This window comes from Tursiops truncatus, chromosome 10, assembly GCF_011762595.2.
Source record: "Tursiops truncatus isolate mTurTru1 chromosome 10, mTurTru1.mat.Y, whole genome shotgun sequence".
NCBI lineage: Eukaryota > Metazoa > Chordata > Mammalia > Artiodactyla > Delphinidae > Tursiops > Tursiops truncatus.
In genome coordinates this window covers 71,549,136-71,577,063 of record NC_047043.1, presented here as the reverse complement: position 1 = coordinate 71,577,063, position 27,928 = coordinate 71,549,136, and the positions used below count along the sequence as shown (strand labels likewise).

At 37.3% G+C, this 27,928-nt stretch overlaps 1 protein-coding gene across 34 annotated transcripts in view; it reads right to left on the bottom strand.

Moving 5' to 3' along the window:
• The window catches only part of SLMAP (sarcolemma associated protein), a 150,125-nt gene that overhangs the window by 11,044 nt on the left and 111,153 nt on the right, over nucleotides 1–27,928 (bottom strand). For 22 of the 34 annotated variants that reach the window (XM_019947536.3, XM_019947543.3, XM_073811262.1 and 19 more), the window contains 7 exons: nucleotides 23,986–24,045; nucleotides 18,562–18,642; nucleotides 18,220–18,279; nucleotides 6,303–6,425; nucleotides 4,791–4,865; nucleotides 2,221–2,541; nucleotides 1,704–1,821 (listed from right to left, as the gene is read on the bottom strand). In XM_019947536.3, coding sequence (XP_019803095.1) covers nucleotides 1,704–1,821; nucleotides 2,221–2,541; nucleotides 4,791–4,865; nucleotides 6,303–6,425; nucleotides 18,220–18,279; nucleotides 18,562–18,642; nucleotides 23,986–24,045 — 838 coding nt within the window. Of the gene's footprint in view, nucleotides 1–1,703; nucleotides 1,822–2,220; nucleotides 2,542–4,790; nucleotides 4,866–6,302; nucleotides 6,426–18,219; nucleotides 18,280–18,561; nucleotides 18,643–23,919; nucleotides 24,046–27,928 lie in introns of all 34 variants that reach the window. The other 12 variants (XR_004528585.2, XM_033865165.2, XM_033865163.2 and 9 more) reach the window with 1 other exon arrangement.

Below are 27,928 nucleotides of genomic sequence, written 5' to 3'. Positions count from 1 at the left end.
TTCTTGCTTGAGAGAATACGAAACTAAATGGATTCACCAAGATCCAAATGTATTCCAAATATGAAGAACTTGAGTGTCGGTATCATCTTACACACACTTTATACCAAACAATTTGCCCACATGTTCTGTTACACAGATGAGCAGTTGGTACATACATATACACAAACGTATGCGTGTGTGTCTGCGTGACAGCATCCATTTATTTATTTGTTTGTGTTTTGGGCCTTTATTTTGTCCTTTTCATATTTTGAAATTGTTTTCACAAACTTTTACATAAAAAACAAGCATTTGTTTTGTTCTTTATTATTAGTTATCTTTAAACATTCAGAAAGTAATACACATAGAAAAGACTATGGAAAGATATGACACTGGAAGAGAAAAAAATGCTTTAAAGATACTGATATTGACCATATGATGTTGTAAGGCGTTTTAGAGAATAAGTCAGCACATCTTGCTCCTTCAACTAGTTCTTGATTTTTAAAATGTAAAACCGATATTAAAGTTGCCTTTGTTTTTTTTTTAATTGAGGTCCTGTGAGGTTATATAACATTTTTTTTAAGATTTTTTTTTTTTTGATGTGGACCATTTTTTAAAGTCTTTATTGAATTTGTTACAATATTGCTTCTGTGTTATGTTTTGGTTTTCTGGCCGAGAAGCATGTGGGATCCCTGATCAGGGATCAAACTCGCACCCCCTGCATTGGAAGGTGAAGTCTTAACCACTGGACCACCAGGGAAGTCCCGCCTTTTTTAAATAAGAGATAACAAGGAATACTATTTTCTGATATAGCTAGTCCTTTCGTTATCATTTTTCCCTAAAGCTTGTTTTCTATGGGAACTGACCTTGGTCACTGAGTTTTTGTTAATCTTAATGCTTTTCAGGAGTATAAATACAAGGCTAACAAGAGAGCAATGACTCCCATTTTTGGTGTACTCTGGGGAGGGAGATGGATAAAAGAATGGCTTCAATAATAAACACGTACTACTTTCATATCTGAATTAGAATGTAAACATTGTATAAATAAAAAACATGGAATGGATCAAATTTTTAAGGAAGCAATAAATTTTAAACTATGCAACAAGTGATGATGAGAAAATAGGACTCCACTAAATTTGCTGGAATAAATCTATTACATTCATTGGTTTGCCTGTAAGGTAATGGATGTTAGAAAGATTTAATTGCTTTTAGCAAATTTTTGATCTCACACATTGTTACTTTTTATATAACCCTGTTTGAAATTCAAAAGTTGGATTTGTATCTTTCAACAGTATCAATTCTTTATCATAGCCATCTCCTGATCACCCTTATAAACAGAAGGGATCATTGGCAAGAAAGAAAAACAAACTTGTATTTGAAATTTATTATGATTTAGTTTAAAGGGCAAGTTCAATCATAGATCTTTTGCTGTCTGTTTGTTTAGATCCGTTTGTTTAGATCTTTTGTCTATCTTTTGGTGCGGAGAAGGGGCATTTAGTGAATCTATATTCCATGAGTACACCAAAAGGAAAGGACATGCAAGTGATGGCAGGAAAAAAAGTGCTGAAGTACTCATTTAGCGTGGTTAACCTGCCAGATAGCCAAAAAGAGTCTGGATGAATATTTTGCTCCAAAAAGGTATTTAAGTATCAAAATTAAACTTAAAATTTAGATGAAAATCTAAAGATAAAGAAACATTTTGAACCTAAAAAAGAGTTCTTGCATACTTGTGCAATTCTTTTTCTTGCCGCTGCAGTTCTGATGATAGCAAAACGTTTTCCTTTTTTAGAGAACGGCATTCGGCTTCCAATACATTCCATTCCTTTCTCAACTTCTCTAGTTCACCTAAAATAGTCCCAAAACACATTTGTTAATATAGGAACATAACTATTTTTCCCCTTAAACACTTACATTTTACATGGCTATTCTTTGATTCCTGTTACTTCGCAGTGGCGCCTCAGGGAAGTTCCCATCACCCTGAACTTCAGTAATATTTTTTTCTCACTTCACTTTTATAAGACAAATAATTTTTAACAGTATTTAAATAAAATGTAAAATTGAAAAGATTTTCAATTTATTGTAGAGCTTACAGACCTGAAGAATGCTTATAGCCCCAATATAAAAACACTGCTTTATACAACCAATCGTTGTCAAAGACAAAACTAGCCTGAATGGTTATTTTCCACAAGTTATAAAGTTATCGTTATCAAGAGTTAAGAGCTTTATGTAAAATACATTTCTTACCTTGTAGCCTCGTTGCTTCTTCTCTCTGCTGGTCCTCACATTGCTGACATCGAAGCTGAAAAGTATTTTGCAAACTCATGATTTCTTTCTCATATTCAGATGCTGCTTTCCGCCACCGCTCAAGCTCGGCTCGCACTTTCTTAAGCTCTTCTTGTAGAGAAGCAATGTCAGTGTCCCGCTCAGAGGCAGCCTTTTCTGCTGCTTGATGAAGGAGTAAAATTTCATCTCGGGCACTAAGCAATTCATCTCGAGTGCCGGTGATTTCACTATCCTTCTCCTCCCGGAGATTCTCAATATTGATGTGTAACCTCTGCAGTTGGGCTACAAAAGTATATTTACTCATCATTTTCTTAGTCCATAGTAATCAGGAATAAAAGAACGGCCCATATGGGACTGTAGTTACTACATGGCCCAGGCTGTCAGAGCTGTTTGTTGCTTTTGATTAAACTGTACAAGCAATCCATGTTTAATGCAGAAAATGTCAAAATACAGAAATACAAAGAGAAAAAACCCCCAAAGCGACCTTTATTTCTCCCACACAGAGAAAACTGTTTCTAACATTTGGTACTTCCTCTCCTAGATTTTTTCTATGCATTTATACACATATAAAAACAAAAATAGGGAGGGATCATAATAAATACAATGTTCTCTATACGGCTGCTGATGAATATTTTTCAATAACAAAAACCAGCTATACTAACTTTTTTGACTAATCCTTTATTTTAGACACTTGAGGCTGTTCAGATTTTAATTACTATAGACAATACACCTTATAAAGCAATCTTGATTTTTTTTTTCCTTAGGGTGAATTTGTAGACATAGAATTGCTTGGTCAAAGGGTAAGCATTAGTAAAACCTTTGATGCTCTTGACTCAATTTTCTGTTCAAATGTCAATTCCTTAAAGAAGCTTTTTCTGATGGCTTATCTAAAAATAGCCCTCTGTCATTCTCTAGCCCTTTACTCTGCCCTTATTGGACATCACACTATATACTTATTTGCTTATTCATCTTTTCCACTAGACTGTACATCTCATGTGTGCTATCCCCAATACTAGAAGAGTAAACAATCAAGAATTATTGGTTGAATTAATGAATTAATAAAGTTAATGAATATTGCCTAATGAAAGAGGTATATATTTTAAGGATCTGGTCTTGTCCTCAATAACTTGAACTGGAAACAATTTGTATAATATCATACTTGGTTCAGAACTAGAATACTGGTCTTGATTATAATAACACAAGAAAATTATAGGTATAAAAAGTTCCGTAGGTAGAAAAGAAGAATAATTAAAATAATTAAGAGGATTTAAGCCTTGTGTAGGAAGAAGTTGCCTAATAAATAAACATTAAAGAAAATATTAGACCTTTTAAGTCTGTGGGAAACGTTAAGAGGTAACAGGTTCAAAAATCTGAAAAGACACAATGGCCATGGATAACATGACCATGGACTTGTGGATAAAATCCTGAAATATACATGTTGGCACTAGAGAGCACTCAATGATGCCCACGTAAGACAGCTTTAAGACAAAAGGAAGCACTACATCATAGAACCTTCAGGGATAATTGCCCATACACAATACAGGATGGAAGTATAGATTCAAATCAGATTTATATAAACTAATGGATAATGGCATTAAACTATAAGAGTGTAAAGAGCTTTCAATTTAAAAAGATATACAATCTACCCTAGAAATTCTTGTTTGACCATAATACAATTTTTAAAAATAACTCACATGTCCCACTCAAAAATAAGAAAACCCAAAAGACTGGTTTTTCTTTGGGATATTTTAGGGCAAATATCATAGGCCTTATACAATGACTCCCCATTTCGTGTCAACAGAGATTACTTGTCTATTTAACTTCTTCTTACTGTACCTCTCAAACTAAAATTTTAAAATAACATTGGTTCCTTTTTTGACAATGAAGGCTAATTAATTTTACTTTAGGAATTTTACTGTGGCACAGGAAAGACATCTCCTGGAGTATCTCACAATTATAACCTCAAAGTACCAGGAGCTCTGGGTCGAAGAAAACCCTTGACAGGCAGGGGTCTTTCGGGTCATTTCTGTAATGACCCTGTGATAGCCCATACAAAGAGATAGCAAAATGGTGGATACGAAGAGCAGCCTTTACCAATGAAGGGAGTGCAGGGACCACTGTTCTATTCCATTTGGTAAATAATTTTTGTTGCAGTGCAAGTGTGCTATGAGCATTAGAAATAATATCACCAACAAGCTAAAAGTGCTGATGCACAGAGCTACTCAAACTGATTTCCTGTCTGAAGGTCTCCTTTGTAGTAAGTCACTACATAACCCAGAAAATGACAGTCTTACCAAATCCATATCTTCAATCTTCCTCTTCCCACTCCAAGTGGGAGGTACTACTGGAGTACTAGGGAATCTTCCCTTAAAAAAAAAAAAGGGGCCACAAAGAGCCCAGTTACAGTCTCAGATTCTAGGGAAGAACCAAAGCCTTGAAAAATGGGAACCCTTTGCATTCTTACTTTCCATTTCTTTTGAATTGCTACAAACAAACAGTAACAATCCCAAATAGCCTCCGGTGTTCCATACCTTGAAGAACCTGTATTTGTTTACTGGATTCCTCAACTTGATTTCGATAGGCTTTTCTTTCTTCTTCCAAAAGAGCTGAAAGTAAAGCACAGTATTTCTAATTTAATGAAAATATTCAGAATCGAGCAGCTGGAAAGTTCTAAGAAATTCTCTCCTAAACCTCACTGAAAGAAACAAAAGTTAGGCAGTGTTATCAGTGTTAGCAGTTAGGTAGTTTAAAGATTTTTTAAGGAGCACAAAACAGTAGTAAGTAATAAATGTATTCAACCGAGTAGTAGTTGTCTATACCTCGTATTGCCAAGATAACATGTGCTGTTCTTTACTTGAGAAGCATTCTTTTTTTTTTTCTTTTTTTTGCAGTACGTGGGCCTCTCACTGTTGTGGCCTCTCCTGTTGAGGAGCACAGGCTCTGGACGCACAGGCTCAGTGGCTATGGCTCATGGGCCCAGCCGCTCCGCGGCCTGTGGGATCTTCCCAGACTGGGGCACGAACCCATGTCCCCTGCATCGGCAGGCGGACTCTCAACCACTGCGCCACCAGGGAAGCCCCGAGAAGCATTCTTAATAGTTGTTAATCAGGATTTTGAGCTTAAATGTGAAAAACAGACTTAAAATCCTCATGTTCACTGCCAAGTACATAGTAAGTACTTACTGACAGGAAGTTCATAGTTCCCCGTGGGATGCAAATCTTTGTCCTGGTCAGGAAGGCCATTTTAGAGAACATGAGGATTCTAAGACTTTGTAAGGTACTAATTGACTGCAACTAGGTAACTGCTGTGAACGCTATAGAAATGTAAGCTCTAGGGAATAGCACAGACTCCAACTGGCCTATGACTCTTATCGGTTGGGACATTAGAAAATTCTATACCTTAACCTTGCCTGGTTCCTCTCACTTACTGAAGAATCCACTGTAAAACTGCAGGGAATATAAATTTCCCTTATCTTATACTGAGTAGCTAATATTAGGTATAACTAAAACGTAGAAATTTATATTTCTAAGTTTTTTCCTTTTGCTGTACTTAATGTGTAATTAACTTTTAAGATATTTCATTGGTACAGGCCTTTCTTTTTTTTTTTTTTTTTTTTTGCGGTACGCGGGCCTCTCACTGTTGTGGCCTCTCCCGTTGCGGAGCACAGGCTCCGGACGCGCAGGCTCAGCAGCCATGGCTCACGGGCCCAGCCGCTCCGCGGCATGTGGGATATTCCCAGACCGGGGCACGAACCCGTGTCCCCTGCATCGGCAGGCGGACTCTCAACCACTGAGCCACCAGGGAAGCCCTCAGGCCTTTATTAAGGCCTGTACTGTATTATTAGTACAACTGTAATTCTCCTCACTTTACTGATCTGAAACATAAGCTCAGAGAGCGTAAGTGATGTCCCAAGATCACATATCTAATAAAGTTGTAGATGTGGAAGAAGGTAACCATGCCTCTGGACTTGGAAGTTTGGGGCCATTCAGTTATATCTTGTTGCTTTCACATCCCCTAAAGAATCAAAGTAATCTTGATCTCACCTTGAAGTTCAAAGCATTTTTGTTTACTTGCTCTAGCTAGTTCCTGGGCTTCAATCAATTCCTTCCGAAGATGCTGAATTTCTTGTTTTGCCTCAATTTCTGACTGTGCACCCTGCAAGTCATCTGACAAAAATATGTTTATTTTAAAAGCAAGAGTTAGTATCATACCATAATCTCTATAACCAAAGATTAGCAATCTTTCTCATGTTTGAACATGCATAGTTAACAACAAAGCACAACTAAGTCTAATAAAATTTAGAAGCAAATTGTATTAAGCATTTTAGTCATTTTACCTTGGAGAAAGAACACAAATATGATTAAATTATTTTAGTAATTCATGGCAATAGTACTGTAACATACATACTAATATATACTAAATTATATATTTCACTTATATAAGGCTTATGTAGAGCTTATGCAAGGTTTGAAATTTAGTAGTATGATCATAATGCTATTCTTCTTTATCAATTTTGAAATTTCTTCATAACAAGTCAGAAAATTTTCACTTGGAACTTAACTGGAAATGCAAAAATAGAAAGAAACTTTTCTTCAAGAAAAAATATTTTAGTATGATTTCCCCAGCTGTGGAATACAAAATAAAAACTAAGCTGAAAGCTCCACTGTGCTCCCTTCATCATCACTGTTTCCTCAACACTACATACATAACAAGTAAATATTTGCTTAATTATCATTATTATTTACAATTAATTAATTTATTTATTTTTGGCTGTGTTGGGTCTTTGTTGCTGCACATGGGCTTTTCTCTAGTTGTGGCGAGCGGGGGCTACTCTTCGTTGCGGGGCACGGGCTTCTCGTTGCGGTGGCTTCTCTTGTGAAGCATGGGCTCTAGGCGCGCAGGCTCTAGAGTACAGGCTCAGTAGTTGTGGCTCACGGGCTCTAGAGTGTAGGCTCAGTAGTTGTGGTGCACGGGCTTAGCTGCTCCGTGGCATGTGGGATCTTCCCGGACCAGGGCTCGGACCCGTGTCCCCTGCATTGGCAGGCGGAGTCTTAACCTCTGCGCCATCAGGGAAGCCAAGCCCTGCTTAATTAGTAAATGATGTAACCTAAGTGATTTTATCAAAATAAATTAGAGCCACCATTACACCTCAAATAAGCTCCCTCCCCTAATTCTTTTCTCTCTAGTCACTCTGCTCATCATCTTTCATTGTATTAGAACTTTCTACTACTGAACACTGCCTGAAATAAATGTATCATCAGGTAGGCCATATTCTTCTAGTACATTCTATTTGACTACTACTTTGGTTTACAAACAACTCAGGCATAACTTCAATCTATCAAAAAAGAATTAAGAATAAAATTTCACAGTGTAATCACTGCAGGTCTTAGATATTACACACACATGTTTTCATCCTCATACCTTACTTCTCCCTGTCAAAAATCTGACTCTAGGTTCATCCATTTTAGCCATTCTATCAACTCTTCCTTCAAACAGTCATGGTAAGGGTGGAGGCAAAGAGAGAGATTGAGAGAGATTTTCCAGTGGCAGGTGCATTGTCACAGCAACTACAAAACTTCTATTTCAATATCACACATTGGGGGCTGCAAAGGTTCTAGCTGCCCATCTCTGGAATTGTCATTATGTAGGACAACGTCCTTATTCTTAGGAGTATTAAAGCAGGAAGTATCATGATGCCTTTATCTTTTTTTTAAAAAAAAGTTGATTTACAATGTTGTGTTAATTTCTGCTGTACAGCAAAGTGACTCAGTTATACATACATTTATTCTTTTTCTTATTCTTTTCCATTATGGTTTATCACAGGATATTGATTATAGTTCCATGTGCTATATGGCAGGACCTTGTTGTTTATCCATCCTATATATAATAGCTTGCATCTGCTAATCCCAAACTCCCAGTCCTTCCCTCCTCAACCCCACCTCGTCCATGGCAACCACAAGTCTGTTCTCCATGTCTCGTAGATATGTTCATTTATGTCATATTTTAGATTCCCACATACAAGTGATATCATATGGTATTTGTCTTTCTCTTTCTGACTTACTTTGCTTAGTATGATAATCTCTAGTTCCATCTATATTGTTGCAAATGGCATTATTTCATTCTTTTTTTATGGCTGAGTAATATTCCATTGTATATATATACCACATCTTCTTTATCCATTCATCTGTTGATGGACATTTAGATTGCTTCCATGTCTTGGCTATTGTAAACAGTGCTGCTATGAACACTGGGGTGCATGTCTCTTTTCGAACTGGGTATATGCCCAGGAGTGGGACTGCTGGATCACATGGCAGATCTATTTTTAGTTTTTTGAGAAACCTCCATACTGTTTTTCACTGTGGCTGCACCGATTTACATTCCCACCAACAGTGTAAGAGGGTTCTCTTTTCTCCACACCCTCTCCAGTATTTATTATTTGTAGACTTTTTAATGATGGCCATTCTGATGGGTGTGAGGTATAGTTTTGATTTGTATTTCTCTAATAATTAGTGATGATGAGCATCTTTTCATGTGTATGTCTTCTTTGGAGAAATGTCTATTTAAGTCTTCTGCCCATTTTTTGATTGGGTTGTTTGCTTTTCTGTTATTGAATTGTATGAGCTATTTGTATATTTTGGAAATTAAGCCCTTGTTGGTTGCATCATTTGCAAAGTATATGTAAATATCATTTGCAAGTATCATGATGCCTTTATCTTACTTTCAAGTGGTTTGGCAAAAAATATCTACATAATATCCTTCAGTAGATATTTTCCTACTTGTATGTTAGGGTTTTTTTCTAAGCACTTTTGACATTTGGGCTACATAATTCTTTGTTTTGGGGCTGACCTGTGGATCGCGGGGTGTTTAGTAGGTTCATTGGTTTCAACCCACTAGATGCTAATAGCACTGCCTCTCAGTTGTAACAACCAAAAATGTTTCCATATATTGCCCAATGTCCCTGGGGGTATAAAATTGCCCAACCTTGAGAACTACTGTTCCATGTTAATAACTTTATAACCAAGAGAAAACAAATCTACACATAGGCTTCTTTCCCACAGAAGCACTGGTTAGTAATTCTGAAACTATTTTCTGTATATTCTAAAAATGTTTTAAAAAATTCATAAATTGTAGATAATGGCATCCAGGTTTCTCACTATTGGGAAAGACAATGACAGATATGGAAATATGAAAGACAATTAATTCTGTGGTGTAAGGTATGAATTAGAAGATCTGAATGTATAAAATAGACTCTAATAGATCTGAATGCATAAAAATAAATAGATATAGAAATAAATATAGACATGTGAAGCAGTAAAGATAGCCATACATGTATGTATGGATATGAATATACATACATCTATTTCTTAACTCTGTCCACTCAAGTGGGCCTAGAAGTAATGAACACACCATATACTCAGATCTTGGTTTGTAAATACCATTCTCTAGTTTAAAAAACTAGGGCTCTGTGGAGAAACGGCTGATTTCAGGACTAAATCTAAGTACAAGATGAATGTAGAACATCTTTTTTGTGTCAGAAAATAAGAAAGGACTCAAAGAATGATTGGGTCCAAAAAGACATAAGGGGCTCCCACTGGCCAAACATAAGACAATTTGAGTATCAAAATAAATAATGACAGTGACAGATGATAATCCACTGAATAAAACATGAATCCATAAATTCACACTGATACAGAAAAAGAAAGGAAGGAAGGAAAGAAGAAAGGGAAGGGAAGAGAAAACTCTTCCATGTTGTAGAAAGCTTGCTAATAAACGTAGAAGGATGACAGAATTATGAAATCACTACTTGGCAACTATGATTATAATAAATGATTCAGGCAATCATCATGAGGAGACATTAAAGCTAAGAAGATAAATGTTTGAGGAGTAACAGGATATTTAAAGTTAACATCACCAGCGATAGAACAATTCAACATCAGGTGCCTCCTGATATGATGCCCAAAATTATTTCTGTTATATTACTGCCAAAGATGCACAACTTTAATCTAATCATGAGGAAACATCAGATACAACCAAACTGAGGGACATTTTAGAAAATGACCATGGTTCTTCAAAAATGTCAATGTCATGGAACACAAAGAAAAACTGAGGAGCTCTTCCAGATTAAAGGAGACTAAAGAGACATGACAGATGAATGCAACGCATGACTCAGGATTTTCTGAGGACATTATTGAGACAACTGACAACATGTGAATAAGGTCTGTGTATTTGATAATAGTAATATATCAGCTTGTAGTTAATTTCCTGATTTTGAGAATTATACGGTAGTTATGGAAGAGAAACAGAAAACACACATGAAAATATTTAGGAGCAAGGTTATCACACCTGCAATTTACTCTCAATGGTTCAGGGAGACAGAGGGAGGAGGAAGAAAGAGGGAAAGGGAGATGGATAAATCAAATTTGGTAAAACGTTAACAGCAAATAGGGTGAAATGTTAACAGCTGGAAAATCTGGATGAAGAGTATATGAGGTTCTTTGTTCTATTCTTGCAACTTTTCTGTAAGTCTGAAATTATATCAAAATAAAAAGTCAAAAGAATAATTTCTACATATATACATAAACAAATAAAGAAAATACGGCAAAATACTAACAATTGCTGAATCTAGGTGATGGGCACATATGGAAGTTTTTGGCATTCTTTAATTTTTCTTGTGTTTGAAAGTTTTCGTAGGTCTCTTGAAATTACCAATCCTAATGCTACAATCTTGGAGCAATCATTTCTCCCTATATTCTTATCCTTAACCTATCTTCCCCTTCTGCATTCTATATTGCATTGTGACACTAGAGCAATTTTCTTACTGAGATCAAGAACTTACACTGCCGGGGCTTCCCTGGTGGCGAAGTGGTTAAGAATCTGCCCGCCAATGCAGGGGACACGGGTTCGAGCCCTGGCCTGGGAAGATCCCACATGCCACGCAGCAACTAAGCCCGAGCACCACAACTACTGAGCCTGTGCTCTAGAGCCCGAGAGCCACAACTACTGAGCCCGCACGCCTAGAGCCTGTGCTCCACAACAAGAGAAGCCACTGCAATGAGAAGCCCATGCACCGTAACGAAGAGTAGCCCCCGCTCGCCACAACTAGAGAGGAAAGCCCGCGCGCAGCAACGAAGACCCAAGGCAGCCAAAAAATAAATAAATTATTTTTTAAAAAAGGAAGATAAATGAAAGCCTTACTGAGCTAAATAAAAACTCATTTTATTTAGATGTGCAAGTCAAATGGAAATAAATGTTTTTTAGAAACTATGATGAGGTGAAAAGATTAACGGAATCTGTTTTCCTTTTAACACAAATCATGTCTTTAGAAGTGCTTGGTGTATAGTCTGGGCCAGGAACCAGCTTTTCTCAGACTAAGGCTAAATCCTATAAAAAGGTCTACACCACAAATAACCCACCAAACAACCAGCTGTGGCACACAGAATACGTGATACTCTAGATTAAATTTGTTGTCACTATTTCTTCAGAAGAGTGACTGGAGATTTAACTTAAAACCTGACCTTTGCTTTAAATGTGGGTGAGATACTCTGAACCACGGGGTAAAGGGCCAAATCAAAACATTTCTGCCTGAGTTCTATTTTGCACGTGCATGTTTGTGGAAGGCTAATGTAGCCATAACATCTGCCACCTCAGCAACTGACAGAAGTGACCTAGCAGAAGCAGCTGGCCAGGTGGGTGCCACCCTCTTTCTACTACTATCACCCATTCCTTTGGAAAGTCTGGTAGTTTAGTTGCAGGCTTGGCTGGCGAGAACCTTCACAGTGGAGGAAGACCACTTTCTTGCTGGGTATGTGTAGTCGTGTGAGATAGCCCTAGGTGGTAGCCTATGAATTTAACTTTGGCAGCAGCCTCTTACTGTTGATTCTCACCCCTTTGCCATTCCTTCTGACCAGCCGGGTTCCTTCTTGACAACTGGATCTTTTGTTGGCTCCTTTGTCCTTCCCATTGTTCTTCTCTTTCTCTATAAATTCCCCCTGCTATCGCAGTCCATCCCTATGCAGAGAATTCCCAAACACTGTTACTGACTTCTTTCTGACCCAGTCTTATCTTTCTCCACATCTGCCCCACACAGCCTGTGTTGCACCACACTTTCCTACTGGTAAATGTTATTCCTACGTTAAACATTAATCCTATTTGTAAATGTCAGTACTATTTTAAGGAAAGGCATGGCTCCCTTTTCCCTCTTGGTGTACCCTGACTTATCTTTAACCAACACATTTGGGAAGCCCGTTCTGACTACTGCTCCACCCCTGCCCTGCCCCTAGCCAGGAAATTAGCTCTGCTCTCCAAAGTTTTCACCACACCTATTAAAACACTCATTACACTATCAACATGTCTCCTTACTCCATAGGACTGTAGCCTCCTCATGTGTCTTATCTCTGTATCTCCTGGGCCAATAAATGTCACAGAATTAAATGAAAATGGCTTTCCAGTCCTAGTTTCTGTATCACACTTCCAACTGCATTTCTGGTTCCGAGGGTGACAATACAAAACTTCTGAACGTGAAAGGAAGAACTTTTAATAATTATGCTGGGACAATGGGTATAAATGGTTTCAGGCAAAAAAAAAAAAAGGCAAACCAGAACCTATGGAAAACCTTCCTGTTCAACATGTGCCAAACTAAAAACATCACATTGTCTTTCCACCACATCATTTAGACTATGTCCCTAGTTATTTATATGTCCTGCATGTTGGCAGTTGGATCTAGAATCTTGATCAGATTCAGGTTCAGTTTTTTTGTCACTGAAAAAATACATCACATGTGGTATGACACACTTTCAGGGTCATCTCAAATGATACTTCTTCCATGAATCGCCTTTCCTCCCCATCTTCTAAGATAAACAGAAAGGAACAAATATAAAATCTGGACATTCTTTCTCCTTTCTTTGACTCCTAATGGCAACAACCACCAAGAAACAGCTTATCATCTATACCTCTTCTATAGCCAATTTGTCTAGAAACTCCTCAAGTCCCAAAGAGAGTCTCATTAGACTTTGAAACCACTGGAGTCTCTGGCACAGTTCCCTAAATAGAGCAAACTTGCATTAGACACTGCTTGGACTGAATTCCAGTCTTCTTTTTGTCTTTTTTTTTGGGGAAATGATTTCAAGCATATAAAAACCTGTGGATCAAGCCACAGCTTTATTTCTCTCAAAAGTGGCATAAATTGGTTGAAAATAATATTTCAGGAAAAATTACTACTGCTATCATCATTTCATTAATATCTCATGGTGAATGTTTAATCTACTTTAGATTCTTCTCCTAACCCTAGATGACTAACATGACAGGTAGCACATTATAATTCTAAAAAAAGATTGGCTGTTTTTTAAAAAGGAAATAATAAAATTTGAAAATAATGGTTCAAGAAGCCAGGCATAGGGTTTCAATGAATAAAATAAAGGGGCTACTTTCTACAACTCTCAAGGTTAATAACACTGTGGTCTAATAATTTATATTCTTCATTTAAGAGAAAAATTGTGTCAGTCTAGCAAATCTAATTACACAGACAACAAAACATAACCACATACACTCAAGCATAACCCAAGTGTTTCTCATAAATGTCAGTAAATACATTATTTTAAAGAATTTAAGACTTCCCTGGTGGCGCAGTGGTTAACAATCTCTGCCTGGTAATGCAGGGAACACGGGTTCGAGCCCTGGTCCAGGAAGATCTCACATGCCGTGGAGCAACTAAGCCCGAGTGCCACAACTACTGAGCCTGTGCTCTAGAGCCAGCAAGCCACAACTACTGAGCATGCAAGCTGCAACTACTGAAGCCTGCACGCCTAGAGCCCGTGTTCCACAAGAGAAGCCACCGCAATGAGAAGCCCGCACACCGCAACAAAGAGTAGCCCCTACTTGCGGCAACTAGAGAAAAATCCGCGCGCAGCAACGAAGACCCAATGCGGCCAAAAATAAATTTATTTTAAAAAAAAAGAATTTACACAACTCTTACAAAGAAAAACAATGGATGAAACAACCATTTAGGGCTATTATGACTGTTTCTTGGAGACTCTTCTAAAATTTCCCGCTTCTAATGGGTGATTTTTCTTTATCTAATTACTGATGGATTTAACAATTCTATTCTTTTTTTTTTTTTTTTTGCGGTACGCGGGCCTCTCACTGTTGTGGCCTGTCCCGCTGCGGAGCACAGGCTCTGGACGCACAGGCTCGGTGGCCATGGCTCATGGGCCCAGCCGCTCCGCGGCATGTGGGATCTTCCCGGACCGGGGCACGAACCTGTGTCCCCTGCATCGGCAGGCGGACTCTCAACCACTGCGCCACCAGGGAAGCCCAACAATTCTATTCTTAAAATCAAGCTGCAAAATCTTTCAAGAGGTGTTGATAAAAATACCACTTCATTAAACAAAAGTTGGCAATCATACAGAAATGTAAGGAAAGTTTTTGGGTTCTGTTTTTGTCACCTTAACTGAAAGCAAGGTTAGGGAAACTAACCCATTTTCATCAATGGCACTCCAAACAATTACCAGGAGCATTCGTACACCCACCCTCCTTCCACATACACCTTGTGTTTTCCAGTCTCTATCTCCTACAACTTCCCCTTTTATACCCTCTTCCTTGAGTCTGATTCTCTAGCCTATATCATGGGCACTTTTACAGATATAATTTAGCCTTCCCGTTGTACTCAAGGATTAAAAAAAATTTTGCCCTGACATCTGGCAAAGTAAACAAATTAATACATTATTAACTAGAAAAGATCCACAACCAACAACTGCTTTTCCCTAAAAGATAAAGTAGGAAATATTTTTTTAAATCCCACAATCTTATTTAATTAATGAAAAGTTACCCTTTAACTGATAGGTTTGCCTTTTTTTAAAGAATAAATTTATTTATTTAATTTATTTTTTTGGGTCTTTGTTGCTGCACATGGGCTTTCTCTAGTTGCGGTGAGCAGGGGCTACTCTTCGTTGCGATGTGCAGGCTTCTCATTGCGGTGGCTTCTCCTGTTGCAGAGCATGAGCTCTAGGCATGCGGGCTTCAGTAGTTGTGGCACACAGGCTCAGCAGTTGTGGCTCGCGGGCTCTAGAGGGCAGGCTCAGTAATTGTGGTGCATGGGCTTAGTTGCTCCACAGCATGTGGGATCTTCCCGGATCAGGGATTGAACCCGTGTCCCCTGCATTGGCAGGTGGATTCTTTTTTTTTTTTTTTTTTTTTTTTGCTGTACGTGGGCCTCTCACTGTTGTAGCCTCTCCTGCTGCAAAGCACAGGTTCCGGACGTGCAGGCTCAGCAGCCATGGCTCACGGACCCAGCCACTCCGTGGCATGTGGGATCTTCCCGGACCAGGGCACGAACCCGTGTCCCCTGCATTGGCAGGCGGACTCTCAACCACTGCGCCACCAGGGAAGCCCAGCAGGTGGATTCTTAACGACTGCACCACGAGGGAAGTCCCCATATAGGTTTGCCTTTCTTAATCACCATCATTATTATTATTATTATCAGTATCTTCATTATGGGGCTTAACATGTTATGTTCCCAACAACATATTAAGCGATCTACTTGTACTGTTTCATTTAATCCTCACAATAATCCTATGAAGTTGGTTTTCCCCAAACCAACAAACGAAAAAACACTGAAGCACAGAGGGGTTACGCAATTTGCCCAAGGATATATTACAAATAAATGGCAGGGGCTTCCCTCGTGGTGCAATAGATTCCACGCTCCCAATGCAGGGGGCCCAGGTTTGAATCCTGCTCAAGGAACTAGATCCCACATGCATGCTGCAACTAGGAGTTCACATGCCACAACTGAGACCCAGCACAACCAAATAAATAAATAAATAAGTGAATTAAAAAAAACAACCCACAAATCAATGGCAGAGCTGAGTCAGAACTCAGAGATCTTTGGCTCTTAGCCTCTTGGCTAGAGCCTGTCACTTTCCTAATGCTCTTGTGGTTTTATAACTTTGATGTAAGAGGTCTATTATTAATTCATTCAACAAACATCTGAGTTTTTCCAAATATCTGGCATTGTGGTAGGGAAGAGGATAAAAATAAAATCTAAAGCAGATGGACACATAAAATTACAAAAGCACTAAAGCAGTTGAATATAATTAACACAATCATAAACACTATTTACAGGAGTTACTCAGTTTTCCTGGGTATCTCCCTTGTATACAGGAGGTATACATGTTATTAAACTCCTGTTGATGTTGTTTTTTTCTAAAAAAAAAAAATTACTACTTATAAATCAATCTGGATTTGGCTGCTGAAAAGCCTTCTGGGGAATTTCTACAGTAAAAAAAGATCATAAGAACAGCTACTTCTTTACGACGGGTGTCCCTTCCTCATTCACCTCCTTTCTTGTTTCTGTGTGTCCCCCAAAGGCCCAAGGTTCCCAAACTTTTTCAGGATCAGCAAAAACATTCTACGCATTAATGGTCTTACGTTTCTGAGAAGAATCAGAAATGCTCCAAGATGAGATTTCTGGCCTGTACACACATTAACTTAGATTTATTATTACCACACTAGAAAAAAGGCATGTCTCGTAAACACCAAAGGTCACCTGAGAAGAGTGTGGATCGATAAGAATACTGGAAACTATTATCATACTTAAAAACAGGTTGGCAATTGGTTGCCCGGGCCAGTAATCCTCAGGGCTTCCCTTGGTATGGGAATTCAGTCAAAGGTGCCTCAAAGAGCCATGTCAGCTTCAGTGTCCATGGGGGAGAAAAGAGAAGGCCATGATGCCCAGACTAAGGAATTCGAGAGAATCTGGGTAATCTCTTGGTTAACCAACCCCAATCCCAATCATTATACAACTAGGAGAGCAGCAGGATCATGCAGGGTGAAACTAAGGCTTCCTTATATAATCCAAAACTTAGGGTCTGTACTGGGAGATCCCTTAATAGCCCAGCCAGAAGCAAAGGCATTTCTATACAAAGAAACCTCCACAGGCTGCTTTTGCTGCTAATTTCCGAGAGTTGCCTGGTATTGGTCCACTGCTACTAAAATGCGTAACCTAGTGAGCTGAACTTATATGTCAACTTTTCTTGTGTACAGTAAGGCAATTATAAAAGAGACTAAATGCTGGGTGGGAGAGGGAGGGGATATGGGGGTATATGTATACACATATAGCTGACTCACTTTGTTGTACAGCAGAAATTAACACAACATTGTAAAGCAATTATACTCCAATAAAGATGTAAAAAATAATAATTTTCTCTAAATGAGAAATGGATCAAAACACTTAAAAGTGAATCTTCGGTGTAGCAGCTCTTGTCATGATTGCAAAAAAAAAGGAAGATTAAATGCTGACAATCACAGATTTATCAATAAGCCACCCCCAGGCACTTTATTTTAAAAACACTTTTATAAATGCTAATTTAATTCCTACCCATTTCATTCTAAACAAGTAAATATCAAATAAATGTACTTCTTATTTAGAAGTGACACAAGTGAAAGAATTTATTATATGCACTGCTCATCTTAGCCCCACCCAAAATTTCTAGAAGAGTCCTAAGAACCTGGGGATATTTACTGGAGAATGAGGAGGGCCAGAAAATGAGGAAATTTACAACTGCTACCATATGATAACAGAGCAAACAGGTAGTTCTTTCAAGAAAGTTAATATTTTTAATCTATTTTTAGTTTACATTAAAAGTGGTAATGAGTTTCTATCAGAGACATCAAGGTAAACACAAAAAAACCACAGCTACATTTCACATTCTACCACTTATTGCCTTGCCTTCATATAACTTTGATTGATACAAACTATTTTACAACTTAAATGTTTTTCTTTAAAGCACTGGAACCAACATCAACATTTTAAATTTTAGTTCCTGATACTTTAGAGAATCTATCTTAATCTTTTAAGTTAAAACTTAGTTTTAACTAAAGCTTAAAACATCATATAATACATGATTTTGTGGCAAAGGGTGAATCTGATGCCCTGGTTTAAAATGTCTTAAAAACAAGTTAAAATACCTTTTAATAGGGACACTTTAGCAAAGGGTTCATTTAGGTCTTGCTCATCCATTTGGGCGTCTACAGAGGGGGGAAAAAAGATAATTATAAACAGTAAACTCTATTAGCAAGCTATCATTACCAAAATAAAAAACTGAAATTTATACAGCTATTGTATTTGGATCATTGAAAGTAGTTTTTAAATTTATCCAAGATTCAAGGGAGTGACTTGATAAACAGAAGTATTGCTTTTTCCCCCAAACACAAACTTTGAGATCTCCACCCACACTAACCTGCATACCTGAACTGCTTGGTAGGTAACAATAACATCTACAGATTTATAAATATTAGGTTAAAACTCACCTGTAGTGTCGTCACTACTTTTCTCCTTGCTTGGACTCAGGGTATCTGATAAATCAGATTCCTTTGCTCTTGCCTGGTTCTCTAAGAAATAAATAAATAAATAAATAAATAAAAGTAGAATCTCTTTACAATTAAATAGCTTATATCAATAAAACTGCTTCAGGCTATGAGTGCTCTAAATCTACTGGTATGCGAAATACTTTTAAAATTAACTGAGGTCACTGAATCTCTTACTTCTTCACCACTCTAGTCCAAAATGGAATGCTGGTTATTACACGTAGCTCATATTAAATTATAATGTGGATCATGATTGCTGTGTAGAGGAGGGCTGGGGCTTTTGTTCAAGGCTGTCCACTGGCCAACTGGAAACAAAAATGAAGCAAGCTTTGCTAAAGTATTCAGAGACCTGCAACAAATATAGCAAAATTCCCAGGACAATGTGGATACTGTATGAAGATGATGAAAGAAAAGGATTCTATTATATAAAAACACTAGTTAGGTTGCCTTAGTAATATTTATACTCATGATAAAAACTCTTTTTAAAAAAATCACCATTGTCTTTTATAAAAGTAACATTTAAAACAAGAAAATTAACAGCCTTTTATATCTAAAGAAAGTATTACTGTCCCTGAACCACAGGCCTGAAATTCTTTGCTTGAGTTGATATTTCCTTAAACTCAAAGGACCATTCTCACTACTTGGCCTATTCAGGCTATATTAAGACATAGCTTAAGCTCCATTACCTCTAAGCAAGTCTTCATTTCTCCAGCATGTTGCTCCTTTTTATTATCTTCTCTGGGACATAGGGTTTTATAATTAATCATGTTCTATTTTATATCATTCTCTGTGTATACATACATCTTGTTTCCTCAGTGAGATTATAAATTCACTAAACATATAATTACTTTTTATAATGTTACGCACTTAACTATACTGTTTGCGGTAATCTGTATCAAAAATTTAAATGTGTACATCCACTTCTAGTACTTTTCCTAAGGAAATAATAGGCAACATATAGTATATATACATAAGGACGTTCATTGCAGCATTGTTCATTATGGAATGCAAAATGTCCAAGATATATTCACTACTACTAAGTAAAACTAAAGTCTGTTAAGCCATGTATAAGATGACCCCCTTTAGACTGAAAATGGCTATACACTTAGCTATGAATTTTTTGTTGTATATATTCATTCAAGTCTAGAAGGATCTACAACAGAGATACCATGGTCATTTCTGAAGGTAGGGATGAACATTTATTTTCTAACTTCACATTGTTTTATACATTGTTTGAAAAATTATAGCGAACATATAATTGTTTTCATAATCAACTTAATCAAGAGATATTTTTCATTTTAGAAACAGTCAGAAACATATCTAAAACCAATACTGTCAAAATAATTAATATTAAAATATAACTTGTTCCATTAAGAACTATTCCATATAAGAATAAGAACTAAGCTATTCCATATAAGAATACATTAGAACTTATGGCTTCATTTGTGAAATGAGTGATGGATTACAAGAAGCCTTTTGCTTCCTTTCTCACTGCCATTTCTAGTCAAAGGCCAACTGGGGAGAGACAGTGAGTTTTTTTTTTGGTTTGTTTTTTGTGGTTTTTTTGCGGTACGCGGGCCTCTCACTGCTGTGGCCTCTCCCGTTGCGGAGCACAGGCTCCGGATGCGCAGGCTCAGCGGCCATGGCTCATGGGCCCAGCCGCTCCGCGGCATGTGGGATCTTCCCGGACCGGGGCACGAACCCGTGTCCCCTGCATCGGCAGGCGGACTCTCAACCACTGCGCCATCAGGGAAGCCCCGACAGTGAGTTTAGATTACAAGTGAAGTCACTGATTACTGAGGTCCATGGGAATCTAATCTGTGACCTCTGGTGCATTCACAGTGTACTATAGTCAGACATTTCTGAATGTACTAGTTTTGATCACTAAGTTACAGTCTCAAATAAGGCAGGCTAACACATCTTGTCTATATATAGACAGAAAAGAAACCACTGTGGGAACAAAAAGGAAAAGACAAAAATGACTCTTTCCTAATTTTAATATTCTTGGCAATTTGATGATCAAGATACAGAGGTAAACCAAGAGGAACGCATTTTCAAAAGTATTCTTCTGTCTTAGAAGGAACTTTTATTTCCTATTTGGAGTAGTAGCCAGGAAGGTAAAATTGCCTTAGAGGTGGGACTATCTTCCATTAAGATCTTACTAGAATATAAGCTCCATGAGTGCAGGAATTTTTGTTTTGTTAACTGCTATAATCCCATTGCATAGAACAGTGCACGGTACATAGTAGGTGCGCTAAAAAGAGGACCATTAGAAACACAGTTTTACTTTGAGTAAGAAGGCAAGCTTTTAGCAAGTCAAGTCATGGTTCACCATTGTTGTGTCCTGATACTAGAGTTATTATACGGAGAGGCAAACAAAATCTATTCAAGATGAAACACAGGACACAACAAATGAGTGGTAGAGTCTCTACTGTTCAAAACATCTACTTTTCAGCTATGAAGCAGCACCCAACTTTCCAGTATTAAAAGTCTTTACTAGCTGATTTTCTGTGCAGTATTTAATCATTAAAATGCATACCAATAGTATATAGAAGTAAATGGAGGAATGGCTACCAACATCAATACCAAAACTGTTCCCAAACTGGCAAGTCTAAAATAAGGTGAATATTTTCACTATCTTCAAGCAGACATAACGACGGATGGGCAAGACAAACACAGACCACTTCCTACACCACTGGAACCATTATTTGCAAAGAAAGCAAGGTCAAGGATCAAGGGGAAAAAAAAAGGAGAACTAACATTTGTTGGACAACGGACCAGTGCTTCCTGCTTTATAAGCAATATTTCATTAAATTCCCACAAAATCCTCTAACTTATATACTGTCAATCCCATTTTACAAATGAGGAAACTGAGGTTTAAAGAGCTAAAGTAAGTTGCCTGAGGGCACATAGCTAGTTACTAGTAGAACCTGGAATTAAAAGCTACTGTTTGACCTACCCTGTATTCTTTCTACTTCCACCTTGAAATCTACTGTAAACTGCAAGTTGAGTTAGGACTTAAATAGAAGGCATACGCAACTTATGATTACATTTTTCATTAGGTGCAATACCTGAAGGAAATACTACCAAGACTTGTAACAGCTGGTAATTGGCAATTTCCAACAACTGATATTTAAAATCAGTTTTAAATATCATTCCATTAAAAACATCAGCAATGAAAGCATTTAAAAAATAAAACAATCCAGCCAAACCCAAAAGAAAATACTGTATAGCCAGATATAAAGCATTTAAAATGTAATTTATTTCAGCCAAGTAGTTTGTCACAAGGATTAGTGTACCTCTGCATGCTGTCTGTGGGAAGTACCAGTAAAATGTTGACTGCTGATAGAAATATCTCTGGGTATATAAAACATCTGTTTTATCATTCTTTTTTTGGCCACGCTGCACAGCTTGCAGGATCTTAGTTCCCTGCCCAGGGATTGAACCCGGGCCCGGTCAGTGAAAGCTCTGAGTCCTTACCACTGGACCACCAGGGAATTCCCTGTATTATCATTCTTTTTTGGGGGGCTGTGTTGGGTCTTCGTTGCTGTGTGCAGGTTTTCTCTAGTTGTGGCAAGTGGGGGCTACTCTTCCTTGAGGCGCGCAGGCTTCTCATTATGGTGGCTTCTCTTGTTGCGGCACGGGCTCTAGGCGCGCGGGCTTAGCAGTTGCAGCACGTGGGCTCAGTAGTTTCGGCATATGGGGCCTAGGGCACGCAGGCTTCAGTAGTTGTGGTGCACTGGCTTAGTTGCTCCGCAGCATGTGGGAATCTTGCCGGACAGGGCTCGAACCTGTGTCCCCTGCGTTAGCAGGCAGATTCCCAACCACTGCGCCACGAGGTAAGTCCCCGCATTATCATTCTTAAAGGATGTATTCTATTCACTTGCATGGAGTTAGTTGCCATAATTTATTTAATAAATGCCCTTTTTATTGGACACTTATGTTTTCCTTTCTTTGCCTTTAAAACAACACAAACAAATGCACTTGCACATTTGTCCAATTTGTTCCTTAAGATAAAAACTTGGAACTGAAATTGCTAGGTCAAAAAGCATGTTCTTTAAAACTTTAAATACATATTTTATAGCCAGATTTCAAAAGGAAATCATAAGATTTTCTTTTTCAATAATGACATCACATAATTTGAAGGAAATATATTCTAATTCAGAATGCATTAAATAGAAGCACTTGGGTAGCAAGATACTTTTCTTTAATTATAAGAAGCACTGATTTTTTTCTAAGGCTCTACTTCTACATCAAAGTATTGGCTATTTAACCAACTAATCTGAATAGGTATTTAGGTGGTGAAGTAAAAGCTATTTTAAAATCTGTTCTCATCTCACTTTAATAAGATGAAATAAATTGCCATATGTACTAAAAATAGTTCACTGTTCTGAAACTCAATGCCTGTTTGCCAGAACAATATTAGTGATGCATATTTTATGCATTCTTTCTCCAAATATGGCATCTGCCATGCACAAAATTCCAAATGGAAGCCACCAGATATATGAAATAACACTATCCTTTTAAATATTTTTAAAAGCCAAATGGATCCAGTTACTTTCATAAAACAAAACGTAATGAAGTGGAGTATTGCAAACTTTTATCACTCATTGTTTTAGCTAACCAAAATGATTGTCAATTTAGTTTTAAATTTTATACTGGTATGTTCTTCTGATGAAAGTCCTAGAATGAATAATGAGCATATCCCACTAAATTTATTTGCACAATTTCCCTATACATAAAAGTGACTTGACAATACAATGCTTTAAAACTCACTTTTCTTCTCTAAGCCTGACAATTGTAACAGAAAAGAATCAACAGAATAAATTACTTCAAGCAATTACAGGACTGTTCATTAAAAAATATAAGGTTCTACATAATCACTTTTGTTTAAGTCAAATTGAAATGCTAACAATTAAGATAATATTAAATATCATAAGGACTATTAAACGTATGATAACCAACAAAATGGAACTGCAAGCATTTTTCACCTGTTTCAAAAAAGATTTACATTGCGTTTGATTAAAATTTTGAGATCAAAGCTGAAAATAATGCTGGAAGTGAGACAGAGAGATTGCAACAAATCTTTAATACCTAACGAAACCTATTCTAAGCATTAAAAAAAAAACCCACACATATATACCCATTTAAAAAGAAACTTTCTGATGAACATATCCTTCTTAAAACAGAACTCCAACTATTTTATATTATTATCTGATATTGTTACTAGATTGCCATTTTGTGAGCTGTAAGACATAAATTGATGGTTAAAGTACTATGAACTTGGAAATGTATACTAACCTTCATTATCCAAAAGAGTTGTCAAAACCCACAGAAAAATGCCACAGAAACCCACAGAAAACGAACCTTTTGAAAGCTTTGTTTCTTCTACCACTTTGGTTAGATGCCCCTCGACGATCAGCTTCTCTGCCAAAGAAAATAAACGTTACTATCGAAGCCCAAACTGAGTAGCATGCACTTCCCTGAGCTGGGCAGTGTAACACATTCCATGACCAAATTTAAAGATGATAACATTACTCCCATGACTAGGCTTGAACAAAAACTTGAACCTGGAAGGGGAACTAAGAGAACTGGAATGATACTAGATGAGTCAGGTTAATGCAGAAATCCGAGGGTAAGGGAACTGAACTGCTTTCAGTTTTCATTAGCTTTCACCTTATTTTAAAAGCCTTGAACTTTTAAAAAAGGACTCAGAACAAACAAAGCAACCTTCTTTAAATCAAGGATATTAAGTTGAAATAAAGGAATTCTGAGAAGGTATTTCATTTAAATAAAGAAGTAATACAAATTATATTATATCAACAGTTTACTTTTCCCTATTGACACAATTTAGCAGAGATGCCTGTATGACATGTTTCAGTAAAATGAATAATTTTAGAAGAGCTAATTACTGAAAGAAATTTAAAAAAACTTTTGCTTTTGTTTTATGGGGGAGTCTCTGCAAATGTATAATGTAGTTTCTTTATAATTTATTTAAGGTCAGGTTTTCATATTCTGCCTTTCAGTCAGGAGGATAATATATCTATTCTGTATACACCATTATCTGATTCTATATGTCAGTTGGTCTCCTTCATTTTACACTTTGAAGTATGTGAAATTTCTCTATTCTTCTATCCCTCAACTCACTGCAACTTGGTCTACACCCATTACTCAACCACTGAAACGGCCCCAAGATCACTATAACCTATCTGCCAAAGCCCATGGTTCCTTTTCTTAATTTTCATTTAACATAGGCTCTTTGCAGCATGTGGCACTGTTTGCTCCTGCCTCCTTGAAAAATAGGAAGTCGAAGTAATAAATTTAGATAATTTTAAAAGGCATTAACCCTACAAGATATGTAACATAAGCTGTCTTACCCATCCTCTGTCCTACTCCATTCCATTCTTGAAAAATCACTTCCTACAAACAACAACTTTTAACTTTTAGCCATTTCTTCTGGTATTTACATTTATATTTCTAAATAATACATTGCTATTTCTTAATTTTTCCATTTTAGGCATTATTTACTGACAATCTCTTACAGATGATTATGCTCTCATATCCTATTATCATCCTCATAAGAGTTAGATTTTGTCCATCTGTCATCAGTATTTATATTATGACTATTATCTATACCTGAGTTATATAATATGCGATAATTATATTTCTTTCCTTGTACAACATTTACTATTTTGGGAACTTACAATGCCCTCTTTTGTTTTGCTAATTTTTAAAAATATATCTCAAACACAGCCCAAGTTCTTATAGAACCATAAAACTCTCAATATCCTCAAACATATCAGGCAGTCTATCACATTATATATCCCTGTCTCTCCCTTCTCCCGGCCCTTTAATCTTCCTGCTCCAGTCTGAGGTGTATCCTGTACAAGATCCCCTGCCCCCAGATCCCAAATTTTCCTCTTCCTGTTTTATTCCCTTGTTTTAGTGTAATATATCCTCTGATAATTTCCTGATAAGGGGTGGGTAGAAGGTAAATGTTTTGTAACTTTGTTCCTCTGAAAATGTTAGTGTTCTACCCTCACATTTGACTGGTTTGACAGATAACATAATTCTACACGACATAATTTTCCTTCAGAATTTTTTTTTTTTTTTTGCGGTACACAGGCCTCTCGCTGTTGTGGCCTCTCCTGTTGCGGAGCATAGGCTCCGGACGCGCAGGCTCAGCGTCCATGGCTCATGGGCCCAGCTGCTCCGTGGCATGTGGGATCTTCCCGGACTGGGGCACGAACCCGTGTCCCCTGCATCGGCAGGCGGACTCTCAACCACTGCGCCACCAGGGAAGCCCCCTTCAGAATTTTTAAAGCATTGTTCCACTATCTTCTAGCTTCATGCTGGAAGGTGAGTCTAATGCCAGTCTGACTCTTGTTCCTCATTATGCACTGTAGAAGCTTCTTGTGCTCAGCAATGCCTGGTTTGCCTGTCCTTTCTGGGCACCTGAGAAGACTGCACATTCCAAGTCCCTAGCACTCAGGAAGGTCCATGTGACTGGTTCTAGCCAGGGCCGAAGCATTTAAAAGAGTACAGTAGGATTTTTCTACACTTGTTCTCCCCCCACTCTAGAAACTATGTGTTCAGATTAGCCTAGATTCCTGAGTAACAATATAGAACAGAGTGTTCTCCTTCACCATGGACATGTAGCATAAATGAAAAGTAATGTCTGTTGAATTAAGCCATTATGATTTCAGGATTTATTTGTTGCTATATTATAATTTAGTTTATTATGATTAATAATACAGTATGAGATCCTTTGTTTCTCTCTGGCAATTTTCAGAATCTTTTCTTTATCCCTGGTGTTCTTAAATTTCATATACCTCAGTATATGGTCTTGTTTTTAAAAACTGAGGTTAAATTCACATAGTGTATTAATTTTAAAGTGAACAATTCAGTGGCATTTAGTATATTCACAATAATATGGAAGCACCAACTTCATCTAGCTCCAAAACATTTTCATTATCTCAAAAGAAAACCTCTTATTCATTAAGAATTTACTTCCCATCCTCCAAAATCTCTTACCACTCAATTGATCATTTTATATTTCTAAAATTAGTCTCTACTCTCATTCTCTTTGTCCTTGTGTCCTATGTGTTTTATAATATTTTACTATGAATGGATCCATTCACCATATTTAATCAAAAGTTTACTGCCTCCCTTTTAAAACTCTTTTCCTTTGACTTCTAGGATACTACTCATTCCTACTTCTTTTATGTGCCTGCTCATTCCTTCCTTCTCAGCTTTTCACTGACTTTCTTTTATTCTATGATCTAAATCTGTATATACAACTCAACAGCAAGAAAAAAAAAAAGACCAAAAAAATCTGATTAAAAATTGGGCAGAAGATCTGAACAGATATTTTTCCAAAGAAGAAATACAGATGGCCAATAGGTACATGAAAAGATGCTCAACATCACTAATCATCAGGGAAATGCAAAGCAAAACCACAATGAGATATCACCTCACACTTGTTAGAATGGCTATTATCAAAAAGACAAGAAATAACAAGAATGTGGAGAAAAGGGAACCCTGGTACACTGTTGGTAGGAATGTAAACTGATGCAGCCACTGTGGAAAACAGTATGCGGGTTCTTCAAAAAATTAAAAATAGAACTATATGATCCAGCAATTCCACTTTTAGGTATTTATCTGAAGAAAACAAAAACACTTGAAAAGATACATGCACACCCATGTTCACTGCAGCATTGTTTACAACAGCCAAGGTAAAGAAACAACTGAAGTGTTCATCAATGGATGAATAAAGAAATTATGGTTGGTATATATAATGGAATATTATTCAGCCATAAAAAAGAATAAAATTTGTGACAATAAAATTTGTGACATCCATATTGCCATTTGTGACAATATGGATGGACCTCAAGAGCAATGTGCTAAGTGAATTATGTCAGACATAGAAAGACAAAGACCATATGACCTCTCTTATATGTGGAATCTTAAAAAAAAAAAAAAAAAAAAAAAACAAGCTCATAGATACAGACAGCAGACTGATGGCTGGCCAGAGGAAGGGAGTGGGAGGTGGGAGAAGTGAATGAAGGGAACACAGTGTTTAAAAAGGGGGAGGGGAGGTAGGCAAAATGTAGACTTCAAAAGCCTCATGTGAAAAAAGTGATAGACTTGACATCATATAAATTAAAACTTTCTATATGATCAAGCTCACCATAAACAAAGGAAAAGGGCAAGTGCAAACATGGAAAATATATTTGAAAAACAAATAACAGATAAAAGGTTATTACTCGGGCTTCCCTGGTGGTACAGTGGTTAAGAATCTGCCTGCCAG